The sequence below is a fragment of the Grampus griseus genome, assembly GCF_964374135.1.
Source record: "Grampus griseus genome assembly, chromosome: 8".
NCBI classification, from domain to species: domain Eukaryota; kingdom Metazoa; phylum Chordata; class Mammalia; order Artiodactyla; family Delphinidae; genus Grampus; species Grampus griseus.
The window spans coordinates 69,553,079-69,576,273 of NC_139002.1; the positions used below are offsets into that span (position 1 = coordinate 69,553,079).

The 23,195-nt window shown below is 38.0% G+C and overlaps 1 protein-coding gene across 2 annotated transcripts in view; it reads left to right on the forward strand.

Moving 5' to 3' along the window:
• Positions 1 to 249: 249 nt before the first annotated feature.
• The window catches only part of PDE3B (phosphodiesterase 3B), a gene marked incomplete at its 5' end in the record, with an annotated part of 177,321 nt that continues 154,375 nt past the window's right edge, over positions 250 to 23,195 (forward strand). For both annotated transcript variants that reach the window (XM_082660946.1, XM_082660947.1), the window contains one exon: positions 250 to 1,230. In XM_082660946.1, the coding sequence (XP_082517072.1) occupies positions 250 to 1,230 (981 nt within the window). The remainder of the gene's footprint in view (positions 1,231 to 23,195) is intronic.

Genomic DNA, 23,195 nt, shown 5'->3' on the forward strand with positions numbered 1-23,195 from the left:
AGGGGGTCCTGCCGCAGCGGTCCCAGGCAGAAGCCCCTTCCGCCCCTCTCCTCAGCCAGCATGTCGCGGACCCCGCCGCTCCTCCGCCCGCGCGGCGGGGACCCTGGGCCACGGCGGTGGGCGCAGCCCTGACGCGCTGCCGAGCCGGGGGGCTCCTCGAGCGCGGGGGCCAGGCGGGAAGGAGCGCGAGCTGCAGCTGCGGTCCGAGCGGGGCGTGCCGAGCCCCTGCGGCCACCCCGCGTCCCGGCCATGAGGAGGGACGAGCGAGACGCCAAAGCCATGCGGTACCCGCAGCCGCCGGACGGGGCCGGCTCGCCCCTCGAGAGTCTGAGGAACGGCTACGTGAAGGGCTGCGTGAGCCCCCTGCGGCAGGACCCCCCGCGCGGCTTCTTCTTCCACCTCTGCCGCTTCTGCAACGTGGAGCTGTTGCTGCCGCCGCCGCCGGCCTCCCCCCAGCAGCCGCGGCGCGGCTCTCCCTTCTCCCGGGCGCGCCTCTCGCTGGGCGCCCTGGCCGCCTTTGTCCTCGCCCTGCTGCTCGGCTCGGGGCCCGAGAGCTGGGCTGTCGGGGCCGCCCGGCTGCGGACCCTGCTGAGCGTCTGCTCGCACAGCCTCAGCCCCCTCTTCAGCATCGCCTGTGCCTTCTTCTTCCTCACCTGCTTCCTGACCCGGACCAAGCGGGACCCCGGGCCGGGCCGGAGCGGTGGCGGCTCCTGGTGGCTGCTGGCGCTGCCCGCCTGCTGTTACCTGGGGGACTTCTTGGTGGGGCAGTGGGGGTCTTGGTCTCGGGGGGACGGAGACGCCGGGGCCCGGGCCCCGCACACGACCCCGGCGGTGGCCGGCAGGCTGTTCTTGGTGCTGAGCTGCGTGGGATTGCTGACGCTCGCGCAGCCGGGGAGGCTCCGGCACAGCATCCTGGTGCTGCTCTTCTCCGGCTTCGTCTGGTGGGTGTCCTTCACCAGCCTCGGGGCACTGCCTCCAGCCCTCCGGCCGCTGCTTTCCTGCCTGGTGGGGGGCGTCGGCTGCCTGCTGGCCCTGGGGCTGGATCACTTCTTCCAAATCAGGGAAGCTCCCCATCATCCTCGGTTGTCCAGTACCGCGGAGGAAAAAGTGCCTGTGATCAGACCCCGGAGGAGGTCCAGCTGCGTGTCGTTCGGAGAAACTTCAGCCAGTTCCTATGGCAGTTGCAGAATGTTCAGGAGACCTTCATTGCCTTGCATTTCGAGAGAACAGGTATGTTACCAGAAAGCAAAGTTTGGTAAGGAAGGGAGGGAGGTTTTATCGCTTCAGTTCCCGAGTTGAATTAGCGTGTTTGAAAGCATGTTTACTTTCATGGTGAAAAAAAGACAATTTTTATTCTGAAAAGAATTCCTAAAATACAGGAAGCTTTAAAAAAAAATGCATAAGTACCATTTATCTTTGAATAGAAATGAAATAGCAGACTAAGCATGTCTCACTTTTTAAAGAGTTTGTTAATGTAGTAGATGCGTTCTCAGAAGAATGAAGTGAATTATTTGAAGTATAATAGATTGACTACTCCCACTTTGGCATAGTCTGATGTGTAGCTTTTTGGTGACATTTATCTGTTGCTGTTATAATGGTGATGTCTCCCCAAAGATAGCGTACAGCCATTAGAATGAGTGGAGAAAAAAAAAAATATATGCATTCTAATCAGTGTGGTTTCATTATTCTTGATAATTGAGAGGACAAATCTGAGATCTCATAATAAAAAGAGAAAACAGTGGTGAGTTTTGGAAGAGACTTGTTAATTTAGATAAAAAGACTGTTGGAGATAATTATAAGAGATTTCTCCCCCACCCTCCACCCCAAATTTCAGCAGTGTAGGCTAATATAATCTTTTACAGACTAACTCATGGTCCTGTGTGTTTGTTGCATAATTAGGAGAATGTTGTAACAGTTTAACCTTTAAACTTAGTAATGTTTGGAACTATGCCAAAAGCATTTGTACAATTTCTTTTCCTGTAGGTTTATGTGCTTTTGCATTTTAAAAAAATGGAAATCATCATTAGGGAAAGAGTGTCTATTTTTGTATAGCCTAGGGAAATCTTACATGTTCTACATCACTAAGAAACTCACCAAGTATAGCTGCTGTTCACAGAGCATTTACTAAGTGCAAAATCCTTATATTGTCTTAAACCCTCACAAGGACTCTGTATGGTAGGTGACATTAACCTCAAGTTAGAGATGAGCAAATTGAGGCTTATAGAGATTATCCAACTTCACACATTTAGTAAGTGGCAGTGCTGGGATCTGAACCTAGATTTTTCAGTTTTCAATGATGTCTTCTAAGCAACTAAAAGGATGAGTGTAGAGGTTTTCCTTAAGTAGGAGAGTAAGAGTCTATACTATTGGTTTTCAATCTTTTCGATTAGTGATATGCTTTACACCAGCGACCCAATATATTTGAAACAGAAGTTTCTTATTACTACATCTGATGCTCTTTGCTCTTCAATATAATCTACAAGCTATTACACTATCCGTAGTGCTCAAAGAGACAACACCTTGCTCTCTGAAAAGTGTTTTCAGAGGCTGCTATGTGGTCTGTAGTTATTTGGCCAAATGCTTGAAAAAAATTGTTCAAAAAATATCATGGCTTTTGTTTTCTCAGTTTACTGCCAGTGATAATAGACAATGCTCAGAATAATGTGTATCAAGAGAAAAATTGTCAGGAGAAGATTCACTGTAGAGCAGAGTCATATCAGCTATTTTCATAGACTGGAACAGCGTTTGACATTTGACTATTTGCAAATATATTGTATTTTTTAACACCAGGAAAGTGTTTTAGCACAGTTTCATCACATTTGTAAACAATTTTCCTGAGCTTAGCAGCGTTACAGTTTAACGTAACTTAATTGCAATATGTTGGCCTAGTGAATTATGGGTGTTATCTTATAAACTGAAAACTCCTGATCTACTTGATCCTGATCTGGTTCTCTTTCCATCACAGCAACCTTTTTTCAGCCGTTAACTAGGTGCGGCATTGTTATGCTAGACTTTATTAGTTGTATTAGAGGAAAATATTGTGCTTTTAAAATTTGTGCTTTTAAAAAGGGCATATTTTATTAGTGCAGAAAACCCTTATTCACATTCCACTATGAATAGGAACATTTTCTTGGTGGAGGGGGTCTTAAATATATGCTGATAGTTCAAGGGTTTATACATGGTTAATGTTCAGTGTCATAACATAATACTCTTTCGGCAATACTAGAAACTACTAGATATTTTTAGCTTGGCAGAGGCTGTAATAAAAATTTTTACTTATGCTTTTTCCTGAAGTTTAACAGTGGATCTGTGGTTTAGTTTGGAGGTATGTTATGTGAAAGAAATTAAGTGGAAACCAATACTTTTATGGAAGTAAAAGATCAAGAGATTTTCTAATTTGCAAAGTGCTAAACTTTGTATGTGATAATTGTAAAGTCACTCTCTTGTTTCAGAAAGTGAAGGGAGACAAACGGTTTTGGGCAGAAGCTGATATAGGGGAAAGTCTCCTGGATTCATAGAGGTTCAAGGGTAAAGTCTTAGCCCTGCCGTCATATTGGAAAAGTTGGTGAGCCTTTCCGAGTCTGAGTATCCTGTCAAATCAGGGGATCCAGTAGGTGAATTCTATACCACCTTCCAATTCTAGAATTCATTTCTTTTAGTTAGTTTACACTTTTTGTAAGGTATAAATAAATGTATGACTAAAACTTCAAAAGTTAATAGATCTTGAAGTTTTACTTAAATGTTTAATGTTGATATTGCTAGCCTATATTTTCCAAGGTGTGATAATTGGAAAGTATGAACAAATATTCTGTATTATTTGAAGAGAAAGAACTTTTAACACGTATATTTGGACTTTCATTTGTGGATTGATAAAATTATTACGCTTTCATTTCCTTAAGAATTTAAACGTTTTTATTAACATCTTTGAAAACCAATTGAAAACTCACATTAATATAAATGTTTTTAATTGTGTGTGAGTAGATTCAAAGTAATTTTTAACATTTGGGATGTTATGTTAGATACTGTATTGAAAAATAGTGGCATATGTTTGTAAAACGTATGGTTTTTCATAGTTAGGTTTAAAGTTTAGTTACTGCTGACTGTGTTCTACCTTGGTGGGTTAATGGAAAGAAGCACTAAGTTTGTAGTATATTTGTGAAGAATCAGCTGAGACTAATAGGAAGTAAAAAAAAATTTTTTACATCTACATGAGATGCCTTGGCCTGAATTTAACAAGCTACATTTCTATGTCATTTTAATTATACATTCTACAATGCAAATTTCGGCTGTCAACCAGATCATTTCATGTGTGATAGGCTAGGTAAATATAAGGTTTTGAAAGGCATAAGTCTGTGTGTGAGATATTTTTCTATACCTAAAATGCTGAGTGCTTTCTAAATGGTTAGGTAAATATTTAAAAATTCTGTGGCCTTAAAGCCCATAAATATTATTTAAAGTGTTAATTTTGTTTAATAAAGGATACGCATGTAGTATGAAGCCTTTTTAAAAAGATTTTAAAGTTTAAGTGATTATTTATTCCCCTAAGGAATCTGCAAGTCATAACCCACCATGAATTTTTTAAAGAATACTGTGGAATTTGTGAAATTTAATGAGTGAGTGTTTTATTCTAATTTCATGTTAATATTTTGTAGTGAAACATCAGCCTACGTAATATTTTTATGCTTTATTTTGTAAATATTGTATGTACCCTTGCCATCAGAGTTATCTTCCAAAAACACAGATTTGATCAAATCACTCGCTCTGTTTTAAAAATCTCTTACGGCTTTTCATTGTCCACAAAATAAAGTTCATGCCCTTGACCCTTGCTTGCAAAGTCTTAACCTGCTCTTGGCCTTGTTTTGTTGTTTTTGAAAGCCCGTTAGCAGTTATGGAACACCTCCCCACATCCATCCACCGCTCTAGCTATTTGAGGACTGCTTATTGTTACTGACGTGTAGACTTTTTTCTTTTGATTTTACCATTCACACTGTTTGAAATCTTCTTTAAGAAACATATAAGATTAAGAAGTGTTTAGACACTACAGTGATGCTCAGACTAATGTATAAGCTGAGAACAAAACTCCATCCTAGTAGAGTTGGCCGGGTTTAAAAATAAAAGTTGACAAATCGTGTCAAGCAGTGATGTGGTGATGTGTGGTAGAATATTTTCATTATACCACATGAAATAGTAACATCTCCATAGTTTGTTTTCCCACAGTGAGTGGAAGGTAAATAGGGCCAACCATAAGTAAAACTTTGACTTTAGTATAGTTTAGTGATGTTTGTTTTCATTGTCCTCTGATTTTTTAATCCTCCTCAGTGGCAGGCGCTTCTCTGATTCTTTCCTTCTTCCCTTTCAGTTACCAAGTCAGCCTGTTTCCCTAGTGCATTCTCCTGCCTTCTTATACCCCACCCAAAGCAGGAAGAATCTATACTTGCTGAAAAAGTTTATTTCAACATAAATATGTTTGTATAGATATAGAAGAAATAGAAGAGATTTGGAGTTTATCCAATTGAAATCTGCTCGTTTTATAGAAAGGAAAAAAATTCAACTCCAGAGAGAGAAGAATATTGTCTCTAGGTTATGCCACGAGGTTTTGGGATACAGGGACTAGAACCTAGGTCTTGACTCCTAGTTCAGCTGTACTTTCCATTAAGAGCATATGCACCTGCAGTCATAGTTTTCCAAGGCTGTTCTTAATTTGCCAGATATCTCTAATTATGTGATAAACAATGCCCCTGAGTAAAAGCGGTTGAGGGTGGTGGTGGAAGAGAGGGGAGTGAGAGGTAGGAGGTACTCTTGAAATCACATAGTTCATGATGACCTTGAAGATAAACTTGGTACCTGATATCATTATTTCAGGGTGACTTGTCAGGATGCAGCTGGTCTGAAACTCAGGTGCCTTAAGAGGCCAGCCACATAGCCTATTTATGTTATACATTGGGGAAGGAGGGGGGGTAAGGAAGAATGGAAGTGAACTGTTGCCTACTTTGCCTAAGGGCTTTCAGTTTAAATAAAACAAACTGAACAACCGTGTTAGCCAAGCAAAACTTTAGAAGAGCTGGGTTCTGTCCGTGGGTAGTTCCTGACAGTTTATAACTGTATATAATTGTGTATAAACAATTATAGTTTATAATAATTATATTGTTTAATTATATATTTAAATACATAATATTTTTATTATATTTTATTATTAAGTTTATTATAATTATAATAGTTTATAATTGTTCACCTTATTATTTACAAACTGATTCAGGTTTATTTAAGAGATTGTTAGAAACCTGTTCTTAGAACTTGGGGAAGAGGAGGGTGTTTCCCACTTTTTCTTTTACAACCTAGAACTTTTTCTCCAGTATTGATTGACCTGGAAGGTTATCTTATCTTTATAGATTATTCCCTCCTCCATCAGATAGAGTACATTGTTTGACTGCTTCCTTACATTTCGTACAACTTGCTTTCAGTATATTTTAAATTTATTTAGTTGGCATTTAAATTTGTTAATGAGAAATGCCATACATAAGACTGTACATATGTATATTTTTATATGGTTTAAGGAAGAAAATAAAACAAAAAAAGAAAAATGTCAAGTACTTACCACTCATTTCCTTTGTATAACCTCTTTTGCATCCCCTTCTCTCTGCCCCAGAGACAACACATGTATCTTGATTTTTTTTTTTTGCTGTTCATTCCCTTGCTTATCGTTATAACTCCCCTGAACATATTACTAAGTAATCTAAATAATATGTTGTCAGTATTGTCTGCTTTTGAACTTTAAGTAAATAGAACCATGCTGTATGAATTCTTCTGTAACTTTTCTTTTTTCTTGACATTTGAGATTCATTCATGTTGATGTGGATAGATGTGGTTCACTTTTTTCAATGCTGTATAGTGTTTCATTGTATGAACATAATAAAATTTATCCATTCCACTGTTCATGGACCTGTGGGTGGTTTTCAGTTGTTTGCTATTAAGCACAATGCTGCTATGAAATTTTTTGTAAATGTCTCCTAGGGGCATGCACACATCTAGAAGTAGAATTGCTGAGCTGCAAGGTATGCTCATATTCAACTTTACTATGTATGATAGGCAGAATAATGGTACCGTAAAGATGTCCATGTTCTAATTCCTGGAATTTGTGGGTATGTTACTCTGCCTGGCAAAAGAGACTTTGCAGGTGGGATTAAGTTAAGGACCTTGAGATGGGGAGATTATCCAGGTATCTAGGATTATCTAAGTAGACCCAGTGTCACAGGGTCTTTAAAAAGTGGAAGAGGGAGACAGAAGAGATCAGAGAAGGAGAAGTGACAATAGAAGTAGGATTAGAGTAATATAATGTGAGAAAGACTCACTCAGTCCACCTTTGGCTTTCACAGTGGGAGAAGGCCAGGAGCCAATGAAAGCAGGCAGCCTCTAGAAGCTGGAAAAGACAAGGAAATGCATTTTTCCTTATAGTCCTCGAAAGTAACAAAGCCCTTCCAATACCTTGATTTTAGCTCAGTGAGACCTTTGTCAGACTTTGGACCCACAGAACTGTAAGTTGTTAAATGTGTGTTGTTTTATGTGACTGAGTTTGTAGTAATTTGTTACAGGAATGTATTAGTTTGCATTAACTGCTATAACAGTTGACATGGGTTGCTGTGACAAAGTACTACAAATTGGGTGGCTTAAACAGCAGAAATTTATTGTCTCACAGTTCTGGAGTCTGCAAGTCCGGATCAGACTGTCCCCAGGGTTGGTTCCTTCTGAGGACTCTGAGGGGGAATCTGTTCATGCCTGTCTCCTAGCTTCTGGTGGTTCACTGGCAACCTTTGGCATTTTTTGGCTTTTAGATGTGTCACCCCATCTCTGCCTTCATCTTCACATGGCACTCTCTCCATGTCTCTTCATATAGTCTTCTCTCTGTGCCTGTCTCTATGTCTCAATTTACCCTTTTTATAAATACCCCAGTCATATTGGACTAGTGCCCACCCTAATCACCTCATTTTAATCTAATTACCTCTGTAAAGACCTAATTTCCAAATGAAGTCACATTCTAAGGTGTTGAGGGTTAGGACTTCAATATATCTTTTTTTGAGGGACACACTTTAACCCATACAAGTAGCAGTAGAAGACTGAGACACTCTGGGAAGTTGAGTTGTTTTCCAGAATGGTTGCACAATGTATATTCTGCTAGCAGTGAATAAGAATGCCCTTGAACCAATGATTCCTATTTAATAACTTTAATTTTTGTTAGTCCAGTGAGTGTGAAATGTATTTCTTTGTGATTTTAATTTGCATTTTTCTAATTACTAATAAGGCTGAATATTGTTTATGGATTGCATTTCTTATTCAGGGATTACCTGTTCATGTCTTTTGCCCTTTTAAAAATTCAGTAGTTTGGGGACTTCCCTGGCGGTCCAGTGGTTAATACTTCCAATGCAGGGGGTGCAGGCTCCATCCCTGGTCGGGGAACTAAGATCCCACGTAACTCATGGCCAAAAAACCAAAGACATAAAACAGAAGCAATATTGTAACAAATTCAGTAAAGACTTTAAAAATGGTCCACATCAAAAAAAAAATTAAAAATTCAGTGGTTTGTTTTTTCTTGATTCATGAGTTCTTTATATATTTTGGACATTAATCCTTTATTGGTTATTTGGGTTGCAAATATCTTCTTCCAGTTTTAGTGGTGTCTTTTGATAACTGAGATTCTTAATTTTAATATTATCAAATTTACCAATCTTTTCCTTTAATGGTGTGAGACTTCCCGTGTCTTGTTTATAAAACTCTTCTCTATTGGAAGTCATAAAATAAACTCTTATATTATCTTTTCAGAGTTTTAAAGTTTTGCCTTTCAAATGGTTTTTATCCACCTAGAATTGATTTCCATGTATAATGTGATACAGAGATCGAATCTCATTTTTTACCCGTATGTATATCCGGTTATGTCAGCACAATTCACTGAAAAGTTTATTCTCCGTTTATCAGCAATGCTGCCTCTGTCAAATGTGAAATTTCAGGGTGTGTGTGAGTCTGTATCTGGCTTCTCTGTCATGGTTCACTGATAAGTTTATGTGCCCTGTATTAATGCTACACCATTGTAATTATAATAGCTTTATAATGAGACAATATATAGTAAGTCTCGTCATCTTACAGTTTTTCTTCAAGAGTTTGTCAGTTATTTTTGGACTTTTGCTCTTCAATATAAATTTTAGAATAAGTTTGTCAAGTTCTACAGAAATTCATATTGGGATTTTGATTGCCATTGCATTAAATCTTTTGAACATTTAGAGGAGAATTTGATTTTGATTGAAAATTTTAAGTTGCATTTTTCTACAAATTTATTTAGTATAACTTTTCAAATTTATTTTCTTTGTAATATCTTTTTATTATCTGTAATATCTTTTTTATTATCTATTTATTTAATTTGTTCAGCATCTGCATTTTTGTCTTCTTTTTCATTCCTACCATCATTTGTATCATTTTTCTTTGTTTCTTAATCAACCTGGCTAGAAGTTTGTTTTTTTGTTTTTTGGGTTTTTCTGGTCACGCCATGTGGCATTCGGGATCTTAGTTCCCTGATCAGGGATGGAACCAGCGCCCCCTGCATTGGAAACGTGGAGTCTTAACCACTGGACCACCAGGGAAGTCCCAGTTTATTTGTTTTTTAATCTCTTCAAAAAACCAGCTTTTTGGATTGGTACTTGTTTTCTTTTTTTTATATGTTAATTTTTATTGGAGTATAGTTGAATTACAATGTTGTGTTAGTTTCTGCTGTACAGCAAAGTGAATCAGTTATACATATACATATGTCCACTCTTTTTTAGATTCTCTTCCTATATAGGTCATTGCAGAGTGTTGAGTAGAGTTCCCTGTGCTATACAGTAGGTTCTTATCAGTTATCTATTTTATATATAGTAGTGTGTATATACCAATCCCAATTTTCCAATTTATCTGCGCTTCCCCCTTGGTAACCATAACTTGGTACTTGTTTCCTATTTTATTTATATCAGCTCTTTTATTATTTCTTTTTTTCTTTTATTTTCTTGTTCCCTTTTTTTCTCTCTTTTTGGCCATGTTGCACGGCTTGTGGGAATCTTAGTTCTTAGTTCCCTGACCAAGGATTGAACCCTGGCCCTCGGCAATGAGAGCCCAGAGTCCTAACTACTGGACAGTCAGGGAGTTCCCTCTTGTTCCTTTTCTTAACTTTGTAATTGAGATGCTAAGCCCATTAACTTTGAGCTTTTCCAGCATATGCGTTTAAGATTATACATTTCTCTCTGAATGTTGCTTTAGTTGAATGTCACAAGTTTGGATGTATAGTATGGTTATTGTGCAGTCTGAAGAATTTTCTAATTTTCATTTTGATTTCCCTTTTGATTGACAGTTGTTTAGAAAAAAAAATTCTAATCATATGCAGGTTTTCCAGTTATTGTTGTTGATTTCTGACTTAAGTGCCTTTGGGCAAAGAATGTGGCCTAACATATGATCAGTTTTCATAAGTGTTCTGTTTGCTTGAAGAAACACATCAGTTTGTTAGCTGTCTGGTAGATAAAAGGTGTAAAATGTCCTTTTCATACCTTCTGCGTCCTTGTTGACTTTTTATCTTATTGACCCGTCAGTAACTGGACAGAGTATTAAAAAATCTCACTTTCCTGGTGTTTTCTTCACCCCCCCCCCACCCACAGTTTGTGGATAAGTGTATGGAGAATAGAACTTTACAAATTGGATGGAATTACTTATCAGAGGGACAGAAAAAGAATGCATGAGAGAGAGCACATGTCATATGTTTAAAGAGTCAGTGTAAGAAAGTAATGAAAATTTGATCAACATTAATATATATTTACAAATTGCCTTTTATATGTGCCTGCCCCTAGAGAGATACTAAGACGACAGTCACAGGATCTGTATTGCAAGGAGATCACACTCTAATTGAGATTAAAAAAATGTAAATAAATAATTACAATTCAGTGTGGTAAGTGATATAGCAGAGGTATATATAAGGTACATGGGAGCTTTAGAGAAGGAACAGCTAACTCTCTCCAGGAGTAGAGTCAGAAAGCCTTCAGAAAGTATATAACAATTGAGCTTTAATCTTCAAAAAAAGTTTCTTATTGATATAAAATGTATAAAAAATGAATTTAAAAATTTTACTTCTGTGACCTTAGAAAGAATTTTTCAAAGTTATTCCAACATAATCTCCACCTTACTGTAAATATGTTTGGAATAAGAATACTTCTTATCAACTGAGAGACTATAAAGTCACAGAAAATATACTGAGTCCAATCAGGCAAACTGTTTACCTTCAGTCCCCAGTCAATACTAACAACCAAAAATGATGCTTAAATTTTCTATCAGAAATGTCAGTATCAGTGGTAAAAATAATATAAGCAATAAAGAAATGTAACCCAGGATTAGAAAAAAGGGATTATTATAAGATATATGTACCAAGTGCTCACTATGTGCTAGTCTCAACAACTCTGTGAAATAAGTATTGAAATCCTGTTGTGCAGCTGGAAACTAAGGTAGAAAGGTGAATTGACTAGCCCCACATCACTCAGCTAGCACACAGAAAATACCATAATATGCTAAATGCCATTTTCAGTGTATAACAAGCCCCTAAGAACTCTCCCAATTGAAACAACTAAACTACAGGTTTAAGCATTTTAGAATGTATCTTTTGAAAGGAATCACTGAGTAAGAAAAATTTCAGATCCCCAAAAAAAGAAGTGAAAGCAGTGTGGGGGAGAAAAAAAATGTTCCCTTCTTCCCTTCTAGGGTCTTTGTTTGGGCTATTAATTAAATTGATTTAAGACAAATTAACAGGGGAAAAACAAATTTAATTTTGTATATGGGAGCCCCATAAAAAAGTGAGACTCCAAGAAGTAACCAAAGCAGGAATCTTTTATAACTTTAAGACAAAGAAATAATAAATTTGTGAAGAGTTGACGAGACAAAGGAGTCTGGGCTTGGGGTAGTGAATTGGCGAAGAAGTAACAAGGTTTGTTAGAGCCAAGTATTCTTGGCCCTAAATTCCCTATCTCTGGTGATAAGGATGGCTTCCACCCTCCTGGTACTGGGATGGGTACCTTTCACATGGGAGATTTATCTCCTGCTTTTGGGGAGGGGGGGAACAAAGGAGGGTCAGAGTGTTCTTCACCACTGTTTCTCAAGTAAACTTTAATTCAAAATAAGCTATATGTCAAGTGACATATTTTGGGGTAGCACATTCTGCTCCCTTTCAGTAGGAATCCCAAGAGGTAAGCAGACATTAAAACCAGCTTTCATTTGAAGGTTTCTGACCATCCTTAGAGACCATGAACATTTGCTTCTGTTAGATATGGCTAGACTCAAGAGATAAAACCTAGGGTCTGTCCAGAGTCAGAAATCTAACAGAAAAACTACATAAAGCAGAGACCCCAAAGTGCTACTCTTCCAGTGTAAGGGTAAGTGAGAAATAAATATGACCAAGGAGATGGGATGCGGGTCTTGTATAACCACAAGAGGGCCCTCATAGGGTTTTTGTTTGTTTGTTTGTTTGTTTGTTTTAAATTGTAGTAAAATATAAATAATATAAAATTGACCATTTTGGCCATTTTTAACTGTACAGTTTAGTGGCATTAAGTACATTCATATTGTTGTGCAACCATCACCACCATCTAACTCTAGAACTTTTTTTTTATCTTCCCAAACTAAAACTCCATACCCATTAAACAGTAACTCTCTCCATTCCCCCTCCTCCCAGCACCTGGTAACTGCCATTCTACATTCTGTTTCTATGAATTTGACTACTTTAGATACTTCATACAAGTGGAATCATTTGTATTTATCTTTTGTGACTGACTTGTTTCACTTAGCAGAATCATCTTTGGAATTCTAATAGGAATTACATTGAATCCATAGATTGCCTTGAGTGGTATTTACATCTTAGCAATAGTAAGTCTTACAATTCATTAACATGGCAGGTCTTTCTATTTATTTGTGTTTTAATTTCTTTCAACAGTGTTTTGTAGTTTTCAGTGTACACGTCTTTCACCTCTTTGGTTAAGTTTATTCCTAAGTATTCTTTTTGATGCTACTGTAAATGGGATTGTTTCTTAGTTTTGTTTTTTAATATTTCATTGTTAGTGTTTGAAAATGCAACTGATTTATATGTGTTGTTTTTGTATCCTGCAGCTTACCTGAATTTGTCTATTCTAATATTTTTTTCGTGTGGAATCTTTAGGTCCTCATTTTTTTAAAAATAAAACTTAATTTTTTAGAGCAGTTTAAAGTTCATAGCAAAATCGAAAGGAAGGTACAGATTCTCCATATACACTTTGCCCCCAACATGGCCATAGCCTCTTCCATTATCAGCATCACCCGCCCCCCGCCCCCGACTGTTACATTTGTTAAGACTGATGAACCTACGTCATAATCACCCAAAGTCCATAGTTTACGTTATGTTTCACTCTTGATCTTGCGCATTTTATGGGTTTAGATAAATGTATAATGACGTGTATCCATCATTATGGAAAATAAATACAAAGTATTCACTGCCCTAAAAATCCTTTGTGCTCTGCATATTCATCCCTTACCTCATCCCCACCCTTGGCAACCACTGATCTTTTTACTTTCTCCATACTTTTGCCTTTTCCAGAATGTCATATAATTGGAATCATAGAGTACTCATTTAGTTTTTTATCTAGATTAATGCTACATATGTGGACTTAGAAACCTCAAGTGAAAATGTAAAGTGGTCCCAGGTGACTGATAGAGGTAAATTCAGATTCTCTAAGGCATCAAATGATTCCCACAGATAAAATTCCAAGGATATTGAGCAGTGCATAGTCAAAAATCCACAGAACTTGCGCAGAAACAAGGCACTATGAATGAGAAGCTGCAGAAAAACGTACACAGCAAAAAAACCCCACAAAGACTTCAGAGCTTAGAGCTATTATTTATCAGATATAAAAAAATGTTTAATATGCTTAAAAAAACAAAATAGAAGCTTGGGAAAATGGTTGGGGAATAGAGAATTAAAAGAATAATCATGCAGATTTGAAAAATAGAACTTCTAAAGATGAAAAAATAGCCACAGATTTAAAACCTGATGCACATATTAAATAGCAGTTGAGAGACAGAATCTGTGAACCAGAATGTAGATCCAAAGAAACTGTCCGTAATGTTTTGCAGAGAGAAAAAGATGGAAGTTAAGAAAGAGGGATCGAAAAAGTTGGAGAATAAAGAAAAAAGTTTAACATGAATTTAACTGAAGTTCCAAAAGGAAATAATAAAAGGGAAAACAGGCAATATTTGAGGAGATAATGGTTGTAAAATAGAACTTTACAGAACTGATGAAAAATACCAACTGATATCCAGAAAGCCCACTGAATCCCAAGCAGATTAAAGAAAAAGAAATCCACCCTTAGATTCCATCATTGCAAAATTCAGAACACACACACACACACACACACACACACACACACACAGACACACACACACGAGAAGTTCTAAAAGAAGCCAGAGAGAAAAAAGAAGTTACCTACCAAAAAAATGAACGGCAGTTACACTGAAAGGTGACTTAGGAAGAATGGAAGCCAGAAAACAGTTGACTGTCATTTGTCATGTGCTGAGGGAAAATAACTGTCAAAGTAGAAACCAATGTCCAGCAAAACTTTCTAGAAAGAGAACATATTAAGACCATTTCAGACCAGCAAAAACGGAGAGTTTTTTTACCAGCAAAAGTATGCATACTTTAGGCAGAAGGAAGAACTTAAATCAAGAAGGAATGATAGTAAATATATAGGTAAAATTAAGTAGCCTACATGTTCTGAAACATTACTAGCAGTGCCTAATTTGTGAGGGGAGAACAAGCTAGAACTAAAACTAGAAAAAAATAGCGTTTACCTTGGAAGGAAAAATTAGAATAGTGAGATGATGTGAGAATCTTCTGTCTATAGTGAGAATACTAGGAGTGGAGAGACAGAGAGGTATAAATATTTTCATATGAAGAGAGGTTTGAAGATATTTCAGGTCTGGGTGTCTGAAAGGTTAGTGGTATTGTTAGCCAACATAGGCAGTATGGGGAAAGGACCTGGTTTGGGAGAAATGACAAAGAGCTTGGTTTTATTGATTAATGCATGTTTTCTCATGTGTATACTTGCTATCTCTAAATGGGATGTAACCTCCCTGGCAACAATGATCAAACATTTCTATTTTGTATTTCTCATAGTATATTTTGGAGTTGACAATGGTTATCTAATATTGTATTTACTCTTGATAGTTCCATGCTGACCTTGAGAAAAGGAAAGAACTCTAGGTGGAGATGGGTCTCAATTCCCTACTGTCTTTGGTATTCTCGTTAACAGTAAGCTGTGTTGCACAATGATGAAGCCAGACTGCTTCAGAGTTTCAATGGCATCTCCGCCACTTACAGGATATTAGGCAAGTTGTTTAACTTCTCTGTACCTCAGCTTCCCCAGGTGTAAACTGGGGGTAAAATAGCATCTGTCTCACTGATGTGAGGATTAAATGAGTGAATAACCTGTAAAGTTCTTGAAACAGTGTCTGGCACCTGGTAAGGTTGCCATGCAATATTGATGCTGTTATTATAGTTAAAATTTTCATTCTTGAATTGCTTGGTACTTCATGCCAAATTACTCTAAAATTAATGGTGGGCTTCCCTGGTGGCACAGTGGTTAAGAATCCTGCTGCCAATGCAGGGGACATGGGTTTGAGCCCTGGTCCAGGAAGATCCTACATGCTGCGGAGCAACTAAGCCCATGTGCCACAACTACTGAGCCTGTGCTCTAGAGCCCATGAGCCACAACTACTGAAGCCCGCGCGCCTAGAGCCCGTGCACCAAAACAAAGAGAAGCCCGCGCACTGCAACTAAGAGTAAGTAGCCCCCACTCGCTGCAACTAGAGAAAGACCGCAAGCAGCAGTGAAGACCCAACGCAGCCAAAATTAAATAAACAAATTTATCAAAAAACCCCACAACAACCCTTTAAAAAAAAAATCAATGGTAAGGTTAATTGAAATTTAGATCTTTCAAGCAATCCCTTTTTATTGTCCTGAAACTCCTTTTGCAACCTGTATTGAGTAAAAAGCCTGTGCATAAGGGATAATATGGGGAAAATTCTTCCAGCGGATTGTTCAGTATTAGGACAACAAAGAAAAGATGCAAGTGATAAGTTTAAAAGAGATTAAGGGGACTTCCCTGGTGGTCCAGTGGTTAAGACTTTGCCTTCCAATGCAGGGGTGCTGGTTCGATTCCTGGTCGGGGAGCTAAGATCCCACATGCCTCGTGGCCAAAAAAAAAAAAAAAACCCCAAACATAAAAAACAGAAACAATATTGTAACAAATTCAATAAAGACTTTAAAAATGGTCCACATCAAAAAAAAAACCTGTTGTATAAAAAAGTAAATAAAATTAAAGTTAAAAAAAAGAATAAAGGAAAAGCAACAGAAATGATTAAAAAAAGCAACTTCAAACGTGATTAAAAGGGGTAATTGGGGCTTCTTATCTTTTGAAGTTTCAGAGTTAAAGGTTAAGAACCTTTGGTCCAGCAGACGAAGAATTTGTCAACTACTGCAACCATAACTTTCTGTCCCTTAAACTTTTGTTCCAGTTTGTCACTTTGGGGTTGGAGGTACACTGGAACTTCAAACAAATGCTCTCACTCATAATTCTTGCTTCATAGTTCACTGTCTGCTAAGCATGTTGACAGTTATGCAGCCCCACCCCAGGGCTGATAAGAGGGAAACAAGGGATGAGGGAACAGAAGGAAGAGAAACGGTGTCTAAAAAAGTGACTCCTCCAACCCTCCAGCCATTATGAGGCACCGAGCTTTACTGCTTCTTCAATTTAACGCTTCGTTCCACCTTTTAGATAAAGTGCCCTGAAGATCTTTCACTACGTAAAAGGTAATGGTTTAAAGCAGACAAAAATAATTATGGGTGTGAATTTTTACAAATATATGGGGACATATTTTTCCTTAGGGGGAAAATACCTACGTATACATTAGTAAACACCAATATTTATTATTTTATAGTTTGCTTTTGTTGTAAATTAAGTACTGTGTAGAATTAACTTTACTATCTGAAAATTCATTCCTTCAGCAAACTTTGCTAAGGCTAACGTTCTGCTAGGAATTGTGAGGGCTATGAAGAAGAATCATGTATGGATATTATACCTAGGTGTTTAGTATAAGATAAAAGTGAAGATTTTATTTTAAATGAGAAAGCATTATTGTAATTTTGTAGTGTCTGAGGGGCTCAATAAAACCCACATTCCTTCCCCAAATTCTGAACAAACTGAGAAAAGAGTGACAGATGAGAGATCAGAATACCACCTTTATTCCTGATAAAACTCATGTTGCAGGACATGGCTTATATATGCAGACAGTTTTGCTTTCTAATCATGAAGCCCAGAGTTAAATAGACATACGTGGTCATAGAAAGGACAGGGCCAGGAACATCCTCCTTACTTGCTAGGAGGGCCCATCCATGGAGGAGCACTGGAGAACTTCTAGCTAGTAGGTAGGCTCCCTAGAGCAAAAAGCAACAGGTAGAGTTATGCTTATGTAATTCTTTAGGCTAAACTTACCAATCATGTTAAGTTACTATTCCCCTTCTAAGAGAATAGTGAGGGGATAGAGAGAGTCCAGAAATTTAGGGAGAATTCCAACTCGTGGAAACTGTAGGATTGAGGAAAAGGCATTGCCTTTTAACATGAAAATAGGAAAAGCTATTTGTAATCCTAACAACTTTAATGCAACAGGTATTTTAAATTTTGTGTGGCCTGGTTTTTGCTACTGTAGATTTTTGCATAGTTGCATAGAACGTACTTAATTTTAAAACTGAGTCTAGGTTCTACCTTTTTTCATTTTTTCCCTCTCGACAAAATTGAGTCACTGCCTTCTGTGTGCATCTACTCTTAACATTCAATATATTTGTGTTTATTTTGTGTTCTTTAAATGCAGGGATAGTTTCCCATTCGTTTATGTATCCCCCGTGCTTGACATATAGCAAATAGTTTATTGAATTGAATTATTGCATTAAGTACTGTGCTTTTTACCACTTAACATGGCATTTTTTTCTAGTTGCTACATACTACTCATAATTCCATCATTAAAAATAACGTGAGTGGGATACCTAAAGAATACGTTCTTGGAATCACAGAACCCAGAAGCAATCTCCTCTAACAGGAGAAGATTGCTTTAAGTGAATGACAGTTTGTAGGTGAAGTTTTAGAAGACTATTCAAAGCTGGGAGAATGGAGACTAATGTAGGACCCTATGGGTTGGAATTCCCTCTTTTGCAAAAAGAGGTGGCATACAGTGATTATTTGAGGTGACATTGTAGTGGTTCAGTAGTGCTGAAAACAACTTTGATGTTACTTTTTCAGATATGCCTTACAAAAAAATGCTTAAGATTTGGTTAAAAATTCCTAGGTGTTTGAATGGTTCTCAGTTAACCAGTGTTGATAGAGTGAACACTTTCAGTGTTTAGAAGCACTTTAAAAAATTTTCTAGGGAGAACTTCACCTTCTTAATACAAATCTGCTAATTTTTATAGTTTACCAAGGAGGAAGATGGTAGTAAATTATTAGTCATAATTGTTTAGCAAACTCCAGAAATGTGATTATTTTAAACTAAGTACATTTATGTCCGGTAACCAAGGTTTATCTTGTTACAAGTAGTTTAGTTTAAATGCATTTTTGCCATGACTGTTTCTCATATGTTTAACTCTGTTTCTGCTTCCTGACAGATCTTGATGAAAATAGTTCATTATTTCCCTGATAAGTAAGGGTTGTCATTTTAAACACTGTTTCTCTTACTGTGCCGTGATACAATGATGCCCTAAGTGCCTTATAAAGCCTTGCCGTATACTAAGTGATCTCAGACATTTTGTATCTTGAATTTTTACCTGCTCATTAATAGTTATTTTGCTTGCTTCTCATTGTTAGCTGTTATTTCTTAGTTATCAGTCTTTAACAGACATCTTCCCCACCTTCCCAGTTTGTTACTGATTATCAACAGTAGGTCAGGAAACTAGTTAACCAAGCTAATTGGAATTGGCCTTAAAAGTAAGGATGGAGGGGCTTCCCTGGGGGCGCAGTGGTTGAGAGTCCGCCCGCCGATGCAGGGGACACGGGTTCGTGCCCCGGTCCGGGAAGATCCCACATGCCGCGGAGCGGCTGGGTCCGTGAGCCATGGCCGCTGAGCCTGCGCGTCCGGAGCCTGTGCTCCGCAACGGGAGAGACCACAATGGTGAGAGGCCCGCATACTGCAAAAAAAAAAAAAAGTAATGATGGAAAGAAAGTCTTTCTCATGGATAAAGTGTATGGACTTTGTAACATCTATTTTGACTATGCAGAGACCTCTTTTGCTTGTTTTGATAAAGAATCTCTGGATAAATGAGGTGTTAGCCATATTGATTCAACACGAGCAGCCAAATATAGATTTGTTTTTCCTTTTCATTTCTAGTGAGATATACTGTACATGCCATAAAGTGAACAAACGTTAGGTATACAGCTGAACAAAATTTTACATGTGTATATACCCATATAATTACCACTCATCAAAATAAGGAACATTTTCAGCACCCTAGTTACCTTCCTCATGTTCTCTCCCAGTTAATAGCTACATCCAGAAATGTCCACAATTCTGACCTTTATCCTAATAGATTAGTTTTGTATGTTTTTGAATCTTTATAGAAACTGAAATTTGAGTTTTAGATCATTTTCTTATGTCATGAAGTATCGTTCTTTTGATTTTTTAATGTTATTTTTTCCCATTCTTGAAACATTCTTTCAGTGCCTACTATGGGCAAGAAATTAATGAGTTGGGAGATTCAAAGATGAATAAAACATACCTTGTCATCAAGAAACTTGGAGTCTAGTACAAGAAAAAAAATAAAGTGTCATAAAGGAGGTATAAACAAAATACAGAGAAGGCATAGGGAAAGGGAAGTGGTGTGTCAGTGAGGTCCTTGGCAGAAAATAGATGATACAGTCAAATGGGTAAACTTGCAAGAACTTAATGTAGGGGGTGAATTATAAAAGTGTGGGTAGAGTTAAGGGAAACTGACACGGAATAGTGAAGTATCTGGTGAGCAACAATAGGTAGCCATCACAGCCCTCAGACAAGTAAGGGAAGAGTTAGGAGGTTATTGTCAAAACTCAGAGGGCAGCTGTATAGAGGTCCATTTGAACAGAAGCTTTGGCTTCTGGTAGAGTGAGATTACTAACTAGAGGTGACATTACTCTAGGCTCACTCTCTTCCTGTCTCCATTGGCTGAATTCACCCAAAAGACGGCAAAGGAGACTGTTATTACAGTCTATTCAGGATAGCCTTCTGGGAACACAGAGCAGAGTGGAGAAAAGTGGAGAATGGCTCTGGAGGGGCAAATGAAATATACCCAGCACAACTGGCTTTCTAAAAACACAGTAGAGGACTTCCCTGGTGGTCCAGTGGTTAACTCTGAGCTTCTACTGCTGGGGGTGCGGGTTCGATCCCTGGTCAGGGAACTAAGATCCCACATGCGCGACATGGCCATAAGTAAATAAATAAAAATTAAAAACACAGTAGGTCCGTTCTCTGCAGAAGTGGAAGGATAGCTCCTTAGAAAGAGAAAATCATGTAAACAGAGGTGGAGGAGTAGTGAAATAAAAAGTGTGCTCAGAAAATGGAAAGTATTTCAGTTTGGAGTGTGTGCTGGACAAAGAGGAATAGTAAATGGATAGTATTTGCAGAGATATGTTAATTTTACACTGCTTTTCCTCTTGTTTATTATTAAATCTTGCATTATATCATGGCTCTTATAAGTGCATGAGAATCAGTGTTGCCTTCATCATTAGTTTGAAGATATTGGGTCACGTTTTGAGTTTTAGCGTTGCTGTCTGAGTGTTTTGCACATGGTAACAGAGTACAAATAGTAGAAAGAACAGGAGTCATTTAGAGAGCGAGGCTTACAGTTAAGACTGTAGGCTCTGGAGTTGGACTGTCTGTGTTTGTATTCTGGCCTCAGAATTCACTTTCCAGCTTGATGACCTAGGCAAATTACCTAATCCAGGCCTCAGTTTTCTCATTAGTAAAATAGGCATAGTCATAATAACTTTACCATAGAGTTGTTGTGAGGATTAAACGAGTGGTTCCTATGAAGTACTTAGCCCAGAGCCCAGCAGGCACTGTCAAGAAATGTTACCTAATTTTTAAATTATATTTAGGAGGATGTAGTTGTCTTCAAATATTTGAAAGCCTGCCTTATGAAATAGGGATTAAACTTCCTGTTTTCATGAGAACTTCTGGGGACAGAACTGAGATTAATATGTATAAATAACAAATAGGCAGCTTTTTGACTAATATGAGAAAATCTTTTGGTCATTTAAAGTTGTTTGGGTCAGAATTGATTAGCTCGTGACATAATGATTTGCGTGCCAGGGGAAGTGTTCAAGAAAAGACTGGGGATGTTTGAAAGTGTATTCATGCATCATGAAAACACAACAAAACTAAATAATATCTTCAGGATACCTCCCAACTGTAACTTTATTCTCCAGAGTCTGTGAAAATTGAAGCGCTGGATAAACCACGTTGATTTCCTTTTCTCCTTCTCTATTTATTCCTCTTGAGAAGGTCAATCCCTCCTGCCCCCCCTCCCCCGGCCCTCACCACCTTAATCCAGCTTAAATGTCATCTTTATTTAACTATATTTATTGAGCATATACACGTGTGCCAGGTTTTGTTCTAGATACCGTGATTAGTACTGTGAACAAGACACATAAGGGTTTTGCTCTAATGGAGCCTTAACAAAATTCTAGCACAGGTAAATAGAAAATAAAAACACGGTAAAATAACTTCATGTAGTTCTAAGTACTGTGATGCATGAAGAAAGTAAAACAGAATAATGGGTCAGGGTGGTGGAGGTGGAGCTTTAGGTAAGATGGTCAGGAAAAGCCTCTCTGAAGAGACGTTTTAACTGACACATGAATGTTGAGAAGGAGCTGGTCATGCAGGCTCTGGGAGAAGAACATTCCAGACAGAAGGACTAGCAAAGGCAAGGTCCCTGTGGTGGGAAAGACCCTGGCATTCTTGGGGGTTAGAAAGAAATACGGGTGGGCGGAGAGTGGTAGGTGAGGTAAGAAGCGTGTGGATCACATAGGGCCTTGTAGACCATGTTGACACTTGCACTTCTTTCTAACCGCATTCTAATGGGAAGCAGTGAGACAATTTCATGACATCATTTAATGCTTCAAAAATATTATTCTGGCTTTTTTATGGGCCATTGGTGGGGAGTATCTAGAGTGGAAGCAGAAAGATAGGTGGCTGTTGCAGTTGTCTGAATGAGAGGGGACTGGCTTGGACTATCTCAGCGAACTTTCTTCGCCACCACCCCCTCCCCGCCCCACTTTGATCACCTGGATAGAATGTCCTTTTTAATATTTATAATGTTTTACATACACTACTGTTAAAGTACCTTTAGTTACCTATGTGATTGCCTTCCTATTGAGAAGCTGAGTTCCTTAAGCATAGGGGCAATGTCTTATCCCTCTTCTGCATTCCTTATCCTTAGTGCTGCAGATAGCACTGTTATTAACATAGCACTTAATAAACGTCTATTAAGTGAATTCATATATACTGTTTATTAGGTTAAAGAAGTTCCTTTCTATTCTTAGTTTGCTGAAAGTTGAATGTCATCAAATTTTTGCATCAAATGATATGGTCGTATAGTATGTCTTTTTTTCTTTATACTATTAATATGATGGATTACATTGCTTGTTTTTTGAATATTGAACCAGCTTTTGCATCGCAGGGGTAAGTACCACTTGGCTGTGGTGTATTATTATTCTTGTGTATTGCTGGATTTGATTTGTTAATATGTTGTTGAGGATTTTTGTATCTATGTTCATGAGGGATGTAAGTCTGTAGTTTTTTTGGTACTGTTTTTGTCTAGTTTTGGTATCAGGGTAATGATGCTCCCACTATGAGTTGGGAAGTATTCCCTTTTCTGTTTTCAGAAGAGAGTATATAGAATTAGTTTTATTTATTCTTTAAATGTTTGGTAGAATTTCCGAATGATATCATTGGGGACTAGAAATTCTCTTTGGAAAGTTTTGAACTATGTATTCAATTCATTAATTTTCTCTATTGCTTTTCTGGTTTTTTCATTGATGTCTGATCTTATCATTGTTACCTTTTTTCTGCTTGCTTATAGGGTTATTTTGTTCTCA